The 16389-nt window shown below is 40.2% G+C and overlaps 1 protein-coding gene across 1 annotated transcript; it reads left to right on the forward strand.

The window, feature by feature from the left end:
* The first annotated feature begins 743 nt into the window (after window positions 1-743).
* rnf34b (ring finger protein 34b) lies at window positions 744-14188 on the forward strand. The gene is made up of 8 exons (XM_053340256.1): window positions 744-752; window positions 2953-3171; window positions 7386-7901; window positions 10852-10914; window positions 11046-11247; window positions 11343-11366; window positions 11808-11849; window positions 14004-14188. Exons 1-8 carry the CDS (start codon window positions 744-746, stop codon window positions 14186-14188), a joined length of 1260 nt encoding a protein of 419 aa, XP_053196231.1.
* The last annotated feature ends 2201 nt before the right edge of the window (window positions 14189-16389 follow it).

Here is a 16389-nt window from a genome sequence, read left to right on the forward strand (position 1 = left end):
ACCTTCAGGTCACCTGATGTGTATCAGAGGAGGTTAAAATACTCCTTTCTTGGTGTCACACTTGTTTCAGTTCTAGTCAAACATGTCAGTCTCCACATGATCCATTTAGGCTCCATCTAGAGTCTGGTCCCCCATATGGCTATGCATGTCGAAGTCTATGCACAGTTTTTTGAGATTTGATCCTCAAAAGTTAATTTTAAGATGTCAGATCACCGTTTGTCCACATGAGGCCTGCACATTGCTGATTTGCCTCCCATGTGAGTTTATCTATTTAAATCTGTGCCACAGGTACTTTTGCTCCCTCTAAGTGGCTTAATGTTTGTTTGTGTACACACTGGGACTTCAGTGTTTGCTCATCATGTATGATGTTTAAGATTCAGCAGCAGTGTGACATATCTCAGTTCCTGGGTCCAGATCTGACACTGAAAGTGGTTAAAGGTGATTAGAATGACAAAAATACAAAACAAAAACACAGCAGTCCCGGAGGTGTAGCTTGAGTATGGTGAAAATAGAAGTGATACAACAGCAAAAAACCACAAAACAATACACTACATCTGATGTTGCACTTGTTTGTTTGGGACTCCCTGCCTGCAGAGCTCACAGTGTGCTAATTGAAGTGACAGAGGGAACTCGTGCTGTTGGCTCCAAGCCAGATAAGACTGATTTCATGGCAAGAATGTAGCAGCTTCTAATCCTTGAGAATGCAATAAATATTAATTTAAGTGACTTGACTCCCGTGCAGTATGAGGAAGGCTGCATCTAACCTGGGAGACTTTTTTAACCAGATGAACATCAGGTCAGGTTGATGCCTCAGGCGAATAATTCAAGTTGGTATGCGTAATGGTTTTATTGTGCAGATAAGGCTAGAGGAGTATACTCCTCATCATCATGATAAAGAGAACTGCTTGTGTTACAACTAGAAATAATAAAAACTGAAATTTACGAAATATTGTGGCTGACAGTTAATATTTAGGCCATTTAAGAAGCAAACATTTTAAACATTTAACACCCAGCTTCTAACATTTGTTGTTCTGTTTTATATCACTGTAAAAAGAAGTTGGGGTTTTTATGCATTTTGTGGCTCAAAGGGTTACAGATTATAAAATCGATAATAAAATTAATTGCTGCCTTACAAAATATGAACTGAAGCATCAGATGTTTCTAGTTTAGTGGGAGGTAGACCTGCAAGGGCAGACCTTTCTCTTTCTCGCCGTGACTCCACATATAGTGCCTTGTTCCTAAGATTACATAACGAATCCCTAAGCAGATGGGTGAGGTCAGATCACAGGGTGTTTGTGACAAGTCGGAGCAGAGCACAGCCTTAACAGGAGATGTGGCAGGACCCTGTGAATTCCATTGTTTTGTGCACAGAGCCAGGAAACACAGAGGGCTTACATTATGCTCATGTCAGCTATTGATTCTGCAGGCTGGAGAACAGAGGAAGAAGAACAGAAGACATATTCTCTACTCGCTGTCTTCCCCCTCCCTTCTCCCTCTCATCAGTATGCTCCAAGGAGCCGTGGCTCCCATCACGCCATCTTTGCTCCCTGTCTCTGGCCTCGTCTCGTGGTCACTGAACATATCCGACTGATTCTTTTTGTGTGGGCACTCGGTTGAACTTCACTGGCTGGTGCACTAACTTGAGCTAGTTTTATGTTTCCTCACCAGAAGCATCATAGCGTTCACCTCTTTCCTTTTTGACCCTGGAGATATATTTGTTGTGCGGTTGAGACTCCTCACACATTCTCTCCTCCTACATTGATCATTTGTTTGTCAAATATCCAAAATAATGCAGCAACTGAGAAATTTAACCCACAGCTCGGAGACCGTCATTAATAGGAGCTTTTAGAGTCTACTTCTGTCTAATCAGCTCTAACCTCAAAGACTCCTAAAGAGCACTCTCAATAATGTGCTGCCCAGTATCACTTGTCCCTCCTCTCTCTTTCCCATTCACTCTCTGTCTCATTTTCCTCTCAAAGGAGAATCTCCTTAAGCCCTTGTTGGCATAGTAAAGCATATGATAGGGTGGGAATCAATCATTTTTTTCTTGTCAACACAAAGAAGGAAAGGAAAAACCTGAATATGTACAAGAAATGGGAAAGTCATTGAATTGTTTAATAAGTGTGGAAATGATCAGAATCATATGCTGTGGTGTTCACAGTCACCCGATCTCAGTCCAGTTTAACATTTGTAGAAGATTTGTGGTAGACACATCAGTCACGTCTGCTCATGATAGTCATTTCTCAACTACTGGACATCTGTTCCAAGGTGCATTGAAGTTGTTCTTCAGTCAACACTAAAAACTTTTTTTTTTATTTGTCACCCATTTGTATATCCAAATGTTTCAAATGTATCATAGAAATGTTTGCATTAAACATGTCAGGAAAAGTTTGTAACACTATACGATTACATATAACACATATTGTAACTTGCTTTGTTAAGACGGCTCTGTGTGACTGTTATGATGGAATAACTTTAAAAGAAGAATGAATTCACCAAGGACACCAATGAATGTTTTTTAATCTCATTTAAGCTTATACTGTGCAGCAAAACGTGGTTCAAACCCACAGAGCTTTATTTTAACTTCTAGGGGATATCCCAAAGTTTCCAAAGGCACCATACATGTCAAACAAAATTTGCAACCCCCCCCCCCCCTCAAAAAAAAAGCACATTAGATGGATTTTTTCAGTCATAAAAAGTGTCCTGGGTCGTGGGCTTGAATATTTCACTCAGAGTAAACATCATATAGCTTTAATTAAGCATCACCACAAGACGATACAAAATATAGATGCTGTGAGACAGTGTGGGCTAGGATCATTTTTCAAACTTTAATACAATTTTAAAAAAAGAAAAAGAGAGGGGAAATGCGTGTCAAGGCGAGAACTGAAAAGTAATGTATAAAATGTCATAATGCTTGAATGTGTTTTGTGTTTCTGTCTGTGTGCTCTGTAGGCCGGGGCGTCCTCCATGTGGGCATCATGCTGTGGGTTGCTGAACGAGGTGATGGGCACGGGCACGGTGCGGACGCAGCAGCCGGGGTTTGGAGCAGGGGCGGGGCCCTTCCGCTTCGCCCCCAGCGCTGGGTACTCCACCTACCCCCCCACCAGCTCAGGGAGCGCTGGTCAGCTGTGCAAGGCCTGTGGATTGGCCTTCTCGGTCTTCAGACGCAAGGTAAACAAAAGTTGTTTCAGTGGAAGAAATGATAGCTTGTGGTATGCTGAGGTGGTGGCAGGAGGCAGATTTAAAAAAAAAAAAAAAAAAACGCTGATCACTTTCTAAAGCAAATTGTATGTTCCGACTAACAGCTTGGTTTCGCTTCATGTCAGCACTGTGTGAAGATCAACGTGCAGAGACTTGAAACTACCTTAAGTAATCCTTCACAGTCAACATTCAGTCAGCTTTGTCAGAATTATGTAATCGTTGCGTGCAGTGAGAGCAGGGACTCTTCCTTCATGATGCATTCGAGGGAATGCTGACATCCATAATTGCTGGGTCATGTCCAGAGCAGAGATAGTTTTGATGCAAAAACATATCACAAAAATATTCATTTGGTTCACAGGGAAATACAAGAAATATTTTTTCATTGTGAACCAAATTGGCATGATCTTTTTCAAGGTTTGCATATTATTTTTCTTCAAAGGCCAAATCAGTGAAAGGTGTAGTTTGTGAAAAAGATTTTTCAGCAGCCAGCCATTTCAGCAGCCAGCTCTAAACTGATTTCAGAGTGTTATTGATCTTCTTCATCTTTATATACAAGTTTTTATTCAAATCAGGTTGCCTGAGTGTATATGCAGTTTTACAGCATTGACCTGTTAACAATTAGACAGCCATTAATGGAATAGCTTGTGAGAGAGGAGATCGATACCACACTGTCATGTCTGTAGGGTAATGCACTAGTTACCTTAGCATAAAGGCTGGAAACAGAGGAGAGCAGCTTTTCTGGCTCGGTCTGAAGGCAACAAAATCCACCACACTATATGCAGCATAATGTAATTATATAAGCATTATGTTCGCTGTGATGGATAAACAGCATCTGAAGCAAATTTAAAGTCTCCACATCCTGATTTTCATGATGTCCTGAATGAAAACTAACGTCTGCTGAAGGGGTGTAACATACACCTAGAACCTTGTTGCTTTGTTTTGGAAAGTGGTCTACAGTATTGTAAATTTGACTCCACTGGTATGTTACAAAAAGAACTGGCATGGTCCTTTAAGACCACGTACCATGTTTATTCATTCTGGCATTTCCAGGGTCTCTGCACAGCTGAATGTGTCAGAGTGTAATGGCAGAATGTATCTGTCTGGCAGTGAAAAACTGATGAAAAGGCTGCACTATGGCTTCCTCTCTGCTAGCCTCTTCAGATAACTCTATCGTCATCCACAAAAGTTGCCTTTTTGACGATAGGTCAACTCCCTGGATGCATTTGTGTGTCAGCGTGATATTTTCATAGTATGAAAAAAGACACGACAGAGGATTAACAACAAATGATTGAGAGAAAGTGTGTTGTGGTGGAGATGCGCTTCTGGTTAACTATGCACAATTGATAAGAAAATGTTTACAACCGTGGCCAGCCTCCTTTCCTGCCCATTTGAAGTGTCAATCTACTTGGCTGCTCTCAGGAGACAGTGTTAAACCTATTAAATGTCAGACATCACCAGGAGCTATTGATTATTATTTCTCTTTTTTTAACTCTTTCCAAGAAAAGGACTGAGCACACAGGCCACAGCCACTGTTTCAGATATAACATTATATTGCTGGTTAGTTTATAAGGTTTCTGGTTTCAGTAAAAACGATGATACAATCCCTTGTTTGTTTGCACATACTTTGAGACCTTTGTTGTGAGAACACTCAGAGTTTTCAAGTGGGCACCCTCCTTCATCAGTATTATACACTACACCTCCAGAGGTGATGAGACCTGTCTGCCCAGACTCACCCCCCTTGACATCATCTTGTTCTTGATTTTTTTTTGTCTCTTCTCTTAATCCAGAGCCACTAGCTTGCCCTTTTCGCAGCACTGGAAAGGGCTTTGCTGGTCTCAGATTCTCATTTCCTTAAGCAGCCTGGTAGTTGACATGCCTTCAGAGTCTCTGCAACCAACTTCTACTGGGTGAACCTTAGCTTTCCAGCCACGTTGTTTAGTGTTGGCTTCCAGCTCAGCGTACTTAAGCCTCTTACATTCACAGGCCTCGCCCATAAATTCCTCTAAGGGCACTGTAAGCTCTGTGATATAGACAGTGCAAAGTGAAGTGGACCACAAGGTCCGGTCTGAAGTCGGATGTGGCAATGGGAAGCTGGGCTTCTCTTCCAGTCCCCAACTGGTGCTCCCAGTTGCCTAGTCTCTGGTTTTAAAGCACAGGAGTACAGGCCTTGGGTTGCTTCGCACCATCATTGAGAACATTTCTTGCAGATGAAGAATGGGATCACAGAGAAGGCATGTCATTGACGGTCACCAATCTGCTCTGAAGCCTAGCTGCAAGACACTTCAGTACCCACTTGTGCCACTAGGTGTAACAGCCTTGGGTAAGGCTTGTCTTGTAGCTGACCAGAATGTGCTTCAGATTTGCTGGAAAGTGACAGAGAGGGCATGTAGGATTTTGCTGTGCCATTGGCTGACATTCTTGGCAGATGGCAGGACATCATATGTGGCTCATAAACCTGGTTTGAAATGCCTCCATGTTCCACAACTCCTTCCAAAAGAATTTTCTCTTTTCAACTCCCTCCCACCTCAACTACTTCCCCTGCTTTGCTTGAGAAATGACCTTGACACAACTTGCTGCCTGCTCTTGCCAGCATAACTTCTTGTCCACAAGACCTCATTGCTGAGATGGAGTTACCGTGTACCAGGATGGTTTTTGTCTCTCCAAGGCCAAGGCCTCCTCTTCCTTGCTGCATGTGGCCAATGGTGTCCCTGTGCTTGAGGTCAAGTTCCTCCCTGTTTCCAGGGTGGGAACAGTTTGGCATCATCTCCAACCTTATTTTGGTGCGCTTCTACTGCTCTGAAACACTGGAGATGGGAAGTTCCAGGTTGCCTTTTCCATAAAACCGTATGTTGCTAAGGCACCTGGAGAGTTTAGCTGCTTTCAGGCAAATGAGCTGATCACCCTCTCCTGCTTGTCAACCTTTGAGATTGGGGCTTCCCAGACAGTCAATGGCCACATCAGCCAGGGTCAGAGACAGAATTGAAGACACCATAGCTTCAACCTGCCATGGAGCAAGGATTTGTTGATAATCTGAAGGCTGCTGGCGGTATCCTGCCTAAGCTGATTCACTTGGTCTGTGTCCTTGAAGGTTGCATCATATCAGCGCCTCAGGCTGAAATAAAATATTTTTGAAATCTTTGTCACAATATTCATATGTTTCTGGTCTATCTATTATTAAAGTGTCTAGTAATTGTTTTCATTATCAGTCAGTCTATCTATTATGTTATCAGCTTTATTGGCTGTTTACACATACCAGGAATTTGATTCTGGTTTCTAGTGGCTCTCTATGTGCTTACACACAACAATGTTCAGGAGATGCAGATGAACATACAACCAAAACCAGGACAACAAAGCTGAACAGGGCAAAGTAAACATAGACATATGACTATTATGTACAAGCAATAGGTGAATAAAATGGATATATACATATAGAAACAACAAATTGGCTTTATTTGCATTGTAAATTACTTTAAAAATTTGATGCCAAACAACTAGGCTACTTGATAAATAAACTAATTATTTCAGCATTAATATCAATATATGTCACTAAATGGCAAAAAATGCAAAATTTCATGCCAAACAATTAAACTGATGTTCAACCCCATCAATTATGTTCCATTATTGCATTATACTGTATCACACACATAAAACAAACTTCAGTAACTTATTTTGATAGTTCATTATGACAGTGTGCCATTATAATAATTCCTTTTAAACATAATAATCTAGTAAAATGACACTATATTACCATGCTACAATTATAGTGTTAGTTAATAAATGATAATATTGAACTATTTTCCAGTCCTGATCATCAATATGCTGCATGTAAAATGAAGTGCTGATGGATCATTCTGGTGCAAATTAAAATTCTGCTTCTACTGTCAGTACAAACAGCAGCTGCAATGACTTCCATCATTTGGGTCATTTTTCAAAGCTCAAAGCAGATAAATCCCTTTCAGTAGATGGTTAAGTTATTCATCAAAAGTGACATGGCGGGTAGCCAGTTTAATATGCTAACAGAAGTCTGACATCCGGGCCTATTTAGAAATGATGAAAAATACAGTTTATTAAATGATGATGTAGAAAATGGAATTACTCTGAGGAAAAGTTTGGTTGCTTCAGTCAGAAGAAAAAGACTAGCTGATCACATCATGTCTGTTTTTGTATCTTCTCTCCCCCAACAGCACATCTGCTGTGATTGTAAGAAGAGTTTCTGCGCCCTGTGCTCAGTACTTCAGGAGAACCTGCGCTGCTGTACAACCTGCCACCTGCTGCGCGGCACGGCCTTTCAGAGGCCTCAGCTCATGCAGCTCAGAGTGAAGGACCTGCGCCAGTACCTGCTGCTGCGCAACATCCCCACAGACACATGCAGGGAGAAAGAGGACCTCGTGGACCTGGTGCTCTGTCATCAGGGGACGAGGGAGACTCAGAGACCAGTGGTAGAGGAGGATGAAGAGGAAGAAGAAGAAGAAGAAGAGGACACACATGAGGAGGAGGAGGAAGAGGAGGAGGAGGAGGAGGAGGAAGAAGAGGAGGAGGATGGAGATGAAGGGGGAGACACAGACAGTCTTCACTCGCTTCCACCCTCGCATGCCACCTCACCCCCCTCTGCCACGCGCTCCACTTCTGAACAGTCGGTCCTCTCCGCCTCTCAGGGAGACGTCCTCAGCCCAAGTGACAGCTCAGGGACCACCAGCCAGGTTTGGCAGCTTGCACAAACAGCTGATGTTCAGTGTGTGTCTGCATGCTAAGCTAATACTGTGCAATATGCCGCTACACACATTCACTCATTCACTAATTTACATTCCCCGTACTTTCACATCTGTCCTCATTCTATCTAACATAATTCATTTCAAAGGTGAAATCGACTTATTTGTGTCAGCATGACTGTTTAAAGTCATGAGATTACTTTTTTCTTTCTACTCGCTGACAAACAAATACTCTCTTGTGCATTTTGTTTTAGATGTCAGTTTCATTCAGTGCATTTCATCTTTCGTTCTTTCTTTATTCTGTCTTCTACGATGGAGTTTTCTTTCTCATGGTGCTTTGTTCTGAATGAAGTGTTACTCAAGCAAATTTACTACATTTCAGTGTATGTTTTTTTTTTCTCTATTGACATTGAAAAGCTCAGCACTACATCGTCGGTCCATGTGACATCTGGAAACAGCTGGATTTGCTGTGTGTGTGTGCGCGCATGTGTGTGTGCCTACAGACCAGCCAGCAACGCAGCTTAAGCCCTTTGCCTTTTTTAGTTCTGTTACATAGGCTGAGTCTGTTATGTAACAGTCACACAGGTTGAGAACTCCCCACAGCATCACAGCTGCAGCCAAACAACAGAAACAACTACAACCCCCCCCTCTCATCTCTTATGGCTTTAATTCCTGGGGGGTTGATGTAAAATAGGTCATTAAGTATAAATGGTATTTTTTTAATAACCCATGGTATACATGTGATTGTACACTGCAAAAAAAAGATATATTGTTATCTAGAAACAGAGATATATTTGCAGTTTTGCTTTTTGCAAGATTGTAAGTAGATAAAATAACTAAATAATTCATTTTAATCCAAACAATATGTAGTATTTCTTTATTGAATTGCCACTTTTGTAGTGCATAACAACATAGTTTAATCCAAAAATATTTAAAAAAAAAAAAATTCTATTACCAGTCAAGGTGTGTGCAAATGATGTTATGGTGTAGATCCAGTTTGTTTTTGTCAGCAGAATTTCTCAAAAATGTGTTAATAGATTTTAATGATATTTGGTAGAACATCAGGCTATGCACCAATGACCAAGTCATTAGTTTTTGGTGTTAATACATTCATATGCATTTTCAGTATTTTCTCATTATTTGTCACAATGAGAGTCCGTCACATATAACCCATGATTGTCTATCATCATGTGTCTTCTCATGCAGATGAAACACTTCAGTGAATTTTTTATTATTAAATTAATAAAAAATTTCAGCTTTTGCAGCCTTGACAGAAATACATGCTCTTTGAGTGCTTTCTAGTACTTTCACATGTTTGAAATGAAACGGTTGAATGAAATCTAACTTTTCCACTCCGGAGAGGTTTGGCACTTTGTGCGTGTGTATGTGCGTGTGTGTGTGCGTGTCAGGGCTGCTGCTCATGTTTTTGTCTCCGAGGAGTCTAGTCAGAGCAAAAGCATGATGTCTGGGTGAGAGCAGGCATCTAGCACCACAACGCTGACAGATACATTATTAACACATCCTCTTTCAGGGAAGATGGTGTGTGAGGAAGTCTGATTGGAGTGGGTAGAAAGGTTGTAAGAGGCAGACTCAGACTAGTTGAATGAGTGAAATGGTTTATTCTGTCCAGTGTACCAAAAAAAACAAGTGTCTCAAAAAATAAATAATACGAGCAAATTTAGCTGGCTTAACTCAGGATAACTAAAGCTAAGGCATGAACACATGCATACAGCTACACTGTCATCCTCTGATTCCTACTAAACCAACATTTTTCCCCTTAAATAGACCCTCCAATCGACTAGGTATGGCGAGAAAGACAAGCTAATCTCCAATTCAAAAAATGCAGGACTTAATAAACGATAAATTAATTTAAAAATGATATACCTGTCTGTCTTGATTAAACCATAAATGCAGGTACAATGTTAAACACAAACAAAACCTAGGATGATATGTTAAAGCAATGCTACATATACTGGCTAAACAAACAAGTGACAAGTATGGAAAGAAAAATATTTTTAATTTAATGGGGAGTAATGGTTTTGTCTCACCTGCTTGGTCACACGTTGGTCTACTGGAATGTGCTGAAGCAGAGCGAGACAGAAACAGACAGCAGGAGAGAGAGAGAGAGAGAGAGAGGAGAGAGAGTTTTACTTTCATGGCACAGAACCAGAGACTCCAGCATGATATCACACAGTTATAGCATATTTCAGCCCTTCACAAGCTCTCTTTTGTCGTACAGATAAAAGAATAAAGAGATGATATCTTGTGTTCAAAGCACATTTAATGGCTGAGAATACAGAGCACTACACTCACACCAAACAGCCGCTGAACTGCTTTGTAGCTCCATTTATTCTCCTTTCATCCTGCATATTCCTGACCTCCACCTTCTAAGAGCATAATTACCTGTTGAGTTAGGAGCAGCTGCAAAATGAGCTGAGACAATGTTTAAACACCTTTTATTGTTTCATTAGATCCTAAGCAGCTGCCCACAAAATTTAAACTTTTAATATTACAATAATAATATTGATAGTTATATGGAGCTTGGAAGAAATTATTATTTGTAATCAGGCCACAGTACATCTTGGGATAGTGTTGAGGAATATAAATGAACAGATCTAAAAAGGACAGGATGTACTTTAATCAGCATTTATCTCAACACAAATTCAGTCATGCTGAATAGAAGATGATCATCCCGTGAATGAGACAGACAGATATGTTTTAATATCATTTCTTACTACCACATCTCCATTTTAAGAAGTTTAGTGTCAGTTCTTTTGACACTATGAATTAAATGTCCTATTATTACACATCATTTGACTTTGACACTGTTGCTGATGAGTTGTTTGTATCTTGTTTACACAGCAGTGGAGTGGTGGAGTGATGGAGTAAAATTCTGTAGTTAGAGTTAAAACTAACTTCAGTGTGTTGATTTCTCACACAGGAGCATGAGGATACTCCAACAGCTTCCCTCTTGAACCTGGAGCCTACTGAAAATATCATAGACGTACGACACTTGCTTTTTTTTTGCACATACACAGTACAGAGCAAGTTATTGTAGTGTAATGAGCTTTTCAGGATAAGCCAGTCGTGCCACTGATTTACCGACCGCAACTCCATTTCCTGTGTGGTTTGTAGGTCAGTCCGGCGACACAGAGGAGGATCCGGGCCTCGCTGTCTGATCTGGACAATGAAGAGGCGATAGAGAACCTCTCCGTCCGACAGCTGAAAGAGATTCTCGCAAAGAACTTTGTCAATTACTCTGGCTGCTGCGAGAAGTGGGAGCTGCTGGAGCGAGTGCATCGACTCTACAGAGAGAACGAGCAGAACAGGAAATCCAGTTAGCACTTTTAATTTTCTTTTTTTTTCATCTAAATTTTATATTTTAATGTTCTGCAAATGACAAATGCTTTTTTTGCTCTCCTTTTCTTACAGTGGAAAATGTGAGCATAACTGCAGGTAATTATTGTTGTTTATCTTATTTCTCAGGTTTCAAACATTACATAGACCTTTAATGCATGTCAAATATTAACACTTATAATTTAAATGCAAATGCAGTCAACTCCAACTAGGGATGCAAATGTTAAGCAATTTCTTTAACCAATAGTTCATCGCTTCACAATTAAAGTATTAATACCACTTAAATATTTCATTACAAGAAAATCCCTGCATTTAAAATCTTACTTAAAGTACAAAAGTAGAAAATGTGCCAGATTATCTGCAAAATGTGTACTTCTTCTTTAGTACATGATTGCTTACCTATAATGGGTTAATCAATGACATCCCTAGCCTCATCCTGTTATGTGATTTTAAAAAAAGTTTTAATTTTAACAATGTTTTACTTCACTGTTAATTACACTAATAGATTTTCTTTATCGCTGCCCATTCTTATCTATAAAGTGGTTGCATATCCTCCACTTCTCTGCAACAGTGGAGTTGGAGGTAAGACATTTATGTTAAAAAGCCATGGCACCATCTCCATCTCTCCATAAGCAGATATCACACATTGCACCCCTCTAAAGGCATGCCAGGGCCATTTTGTCCACTTGATCCTTTATATCATCCTGTATTTATCACATTATGGTATCTTGAGTCATTAAATCCTGCCTGATTCAGTGTCTCCACATTCTGTCACTTGTGTTTCTCGTCTAGTTTGCATCATCTTATTTTATTCCCAAAGGACCGCCTTTCATCCTTTCATTAATGCAGTCTCTAAGAGCTTTTACCTCTTGATGAACCATCATATTACTTCAGTGGCAGCATGTCTCCATCAGGTGTAATTACATTGTCAAATATCCTAGAGGCACTCTTGTTGATATTAAGGGCTTGAGGATCATATTAGCACAATTAAAAGCCGGGACAGCAGACAGGCTGCTGCTCTGTTGGCTTTTTCCCGACACACGTGATGTGAGCAGTGGGAACCAAATGTAGGCCAGTGAGTTAGCTCCAGATTTGTGATACTGTACATAGTTCGCTTTTTGTGATCTTTGGTTTATTCAGTAATTTTGACTTCAAGTAAAAGTAACAATGTATCGATAATGTTTAACCTAGTTGTGAATATTCACTCACTCACATTAGAGTTTTTGTGCTCCACAATTGTCAGTCATTGTTTTTAACAAAACAATTGAATGCTGTTAATATAACCCCAAGGTCCTTTAATAGTTGCTCTGGAGCTTTCAACCATATGATCATCAGATGAAGTTTTCACTTTTGTTAATTGTAAAATTTAAATTTTTAAAATTAAATTTTTTTTTGAGCACTTGTTGGCTTGAAAGCTAAGGTCTGATTGAGGTTCAGTTTAATGCTGTTACCACTGATTAATGGCGGATAGAAATGAATAATGTTATGAGTTACAGTTGCCTGGCAGTTTTGCTGCTTTATTTTTATGTGACAGCAAATGGCACATTACATATAAAGTAACTAGTGACTAATATGTTGTTTGGCTCCTTTAGCAGAATTAAACTGAGCATCTAATACAGCAAAGCAGTTCTGTAGGACTGATGTGGAATTTTTTCATGCTCAAATCTTGGACTTTATATGATAGGTCTGGTGATTTACTGTATTTTTCTTGTTGTTAACAAGCCAACAATTCGTCCTACTTACAAGTATTGTGTATTTATCCAAAGCCTCATATATCTTTTTCCTCTGTTGCCTTAAGATTACAGTCAGGAAAGCACAGCAAAATGTTTCCAAAGACATTTTCATTCTCAAGAGGTTTTTCTGTGTACAGACACACCACCTTGTTGTGCAACATATCTCAACCTGTTGTCTTTGTATTAGCCAAGAAGTTGTAATATATAGCACAACAAACTACTCTCTGGAGACTGAAAATGTGATTGCTGTTACTAAAAACTAGCCTGACTAATCTGCAGGGTGAAGGAACATGCAGCTGTGTAGCTCGCTGACCTGTTTCAAGTAGTTTTTGGACAACATAAAAGGCCTCCAGCACAGTGGGATATGATATATCAGGCTTTGGATACCCACACAATACTTTTAAGTAGGATCAATTAATTGTTAGGCTGTGCACACAGCATTTGTTGACAATAAGAAAAATATAGAAAATTGCCTAAATTGTTTATTATTTGTTTCATTCATTATAGTGTATGATGTGCTTATGTTCATTATTCTCAGGCTGCAGTAGCTTAAAGGTGCAATATACAACATTCAGCACCACTAGTATCGCAATATAGCACAAGCTTCTCAGACCAAAACAAACATGCATGTCATTTACTCAGTAAAGTTGGGGGATAGAAAGAAAGCGGCCCCTGAACAGACAGTTCACAAAATGGACACAGGAGGACATGGAGGGGTTCACAGGCACTAACATGCACAAGCCAGCCAGCCAGACCAGCTATCAAAACAAAGAACAAAGGATTACAAAACACACAGGGAGTGTGACTTCATTCTCTGTCTAGGACACCATTACCGTACTACATTTTTACATATCAAGTAGTTGTTTGCTGACATCTAGTGGGGCTGAATGTCATATATTGTACCTAAGTTAGGTGCTGTAAAACTGAACAGCTGACTCCATACACTTTGTTAATGAGCCTCCGGAGAACTATTGTAACTGAAAATAACTTTTTCCATCCACAGATGGTGTTAAAGCTCAGCTGGCTGCTGATGAAAACCTGTGTCGCATCTGCATGGACGCCATCATCGACTGTGTGCTCCTGGAGTGTGGTCACATGGTTACCTGCACCAAATGCGGGAAGAGGATGAGCGAGTGCCCCATCTGCAGGCAGTACGTAGTGCGGGCTGTACACGTCTTCAAGTCCTAAAACTCTGTGTGCGTGCGCATGGCCCAAGCCCTGAATTTATCACTGAGGATGAACTGCGGTGCATGACGTCTCCCAGGGTCTAATGCTGCAGCGGGCGTGAGCAACTTCCCGGTCTTTAAAACCAGACTGTTGCCTCTGGCCTACCACGGTTAACCCCCTCCCCTACCCACTCTAACTAACTTATGTTCCAGTCCCTCTTCCCCTGGTGGATCATCATCAGCTGCACCGGGACACTCACTCGTTCTCTCTTTGGTCTGTTAAACACACAGCAGAACCCCCTGCCATCACTTCCTACTCTCCTTTCTCTGTTGTGTTTCAGTTTAGAGGTCAGATTTTACTTGCAGGAGACGAGTAGAGGTGGTCCCACGGATACTTGAAGTGAATCGGGTTGTTATGTGAGGTGAAAAGAAGCAGAAAAATATCAGATCCCAGGGTTAGAGTCGATATGGTTTACACAGTCATGCCACATGACAACGTGTGATTTCCCTCAATGTTCTTTAGGATGTGCAATATCAGAAAAAAAAGAGACTTACTTGTGTTTTTAGAAAATGTCTAATATTCATTCATCCGAACACCACATGCACAGAGTCATCTCGTCTCACGCAGGAGGGTGTAAGGTGCCAAATGACATGCCTTCAGTCAATATTTGGTTAAGATTTCACAGCATATGCATCTCATAACCAGCAAGCTTGGTGTGATAGTTAGCTCTATTTTTCTCAAATGAACATTAGGAAATAAAGTGTGTACGTGTACGCCTTTTAACACTTAAAGGATGTGATTGTTTTGCCATTTGCTCATCTAAGATGAAGTGCACAGATGTGATTTCTGCTGTCTGCTGCTGAAGACGGTGACCTACTACTGGGTCACTCAACATGCTGCATTCACATGCCTCTTACATCTGTTGAGCATCATTTTCAACTTTTGAAGGTTTGACCAAAAAAAAAAAAAAATCCTAACTCTCTTGAGCTTTTTCTGGAGCTTTCACTCACATTTTACAGCAGTTCAGTTGTCATGGACATTATTCATCTGACATCACGTGGTCGTGTATGAACCTCTGTCTCTGTGGGGTCATATGCGAGGATGACCAAGAGATGTGGCTGAAAGCTCTGGAAAAAGCTAATACTGTAAGTGGACCTTGAGTTAAGACTACTTTTGTGTAGCTAAAATGTTTTCAAGACTTATTCCTCTTTGATTTCAAATAACGTCCACCAAGCAATACCATTTGTGTTGTCCGTTTATGTCAAATCTTAGGTAGGTAACAGGTGCTACTTCCTCTGTTCTGAGTTTCAAATCAACGTACCTTTCATCATGTCATCTAGGCGTCCTTCCAAAAGATCCATTACTCAGTGAGACATAGAGGAAGCCTGGTTTACTTTAACCTGTTATGCAAAGAAACACTTTCTTGTTTTCTTGTCATGAGATCCAGTTTACTCAGATGTCACTAAAATATCTGTGTACAATATGCCTGTGATATGTTTTTAAAAAAAAATAAGCTGATGTTACTGTAAGTGAATTGCATAGATAGCTTTTATTGTTGTTTACTGATAAGTTATTAAATGTATATTTTTCCATTTACTTGGGAGACAACCTAATTTAAAATTCTAAATCAAGAGGTTTAAAAGTGAACATTTTTCAGAATGTATTTCTGCTGGTTTTGGTCAGACGAGCTCCTCAATCCTCTGATCGTGTCACTCACTCACCATTAAAGATGCGTCATGGTCCTGCTTGTCGTCGTCTGCTTCAGATCCCGAACTGACAGACACCACGCACCGTAACAGACATTGTGACTCTGTAAGCCTGTTTGTCGATGCTGCTGTTTCTCAAAGATGTCATTCACGGGCAGCTACAGTATTATCAGAGTAGGAGGGTTTATCGTGAACACTCATAATCCTGGATCTTTATATTTTGGAATGTTGAACCTTTTTATTTTGGTAAACAAGAGAAAATGATTTATTATTAGATTCAATAAAATGCAGTACTACAAACCAGAAAGTAAAACCCTGCTCTTCCTTTTTAATCGATGATACATTGGATTAGATTTAGTTGTAGCAAACACAGCAATTCAGATGTGGTCGATTTTCATTGATAAATAATTCAAATCTTGTAACAATATTCCAGTGTGTAACTACAGTATAATCATGTTTCTTATTTATACAAAACTCTTTGCATAAAAAAGCCAAACTCACACACAGCTCAGTATT

Source organism: Scomber japonicus, chromosome 19 (genome assembly GCF_027409825.1).
Source record: "Scomber japonicus isolate fScoJap1 chromosome 19, fScoJap1.pri, whole genome shotgun sequence".
Lineage (NCBI taxonomy): Eukaryota > Metazoa > Chordata > Actinopteri > Scombriformes > Scombridae > Scomber > Scomber japonicus.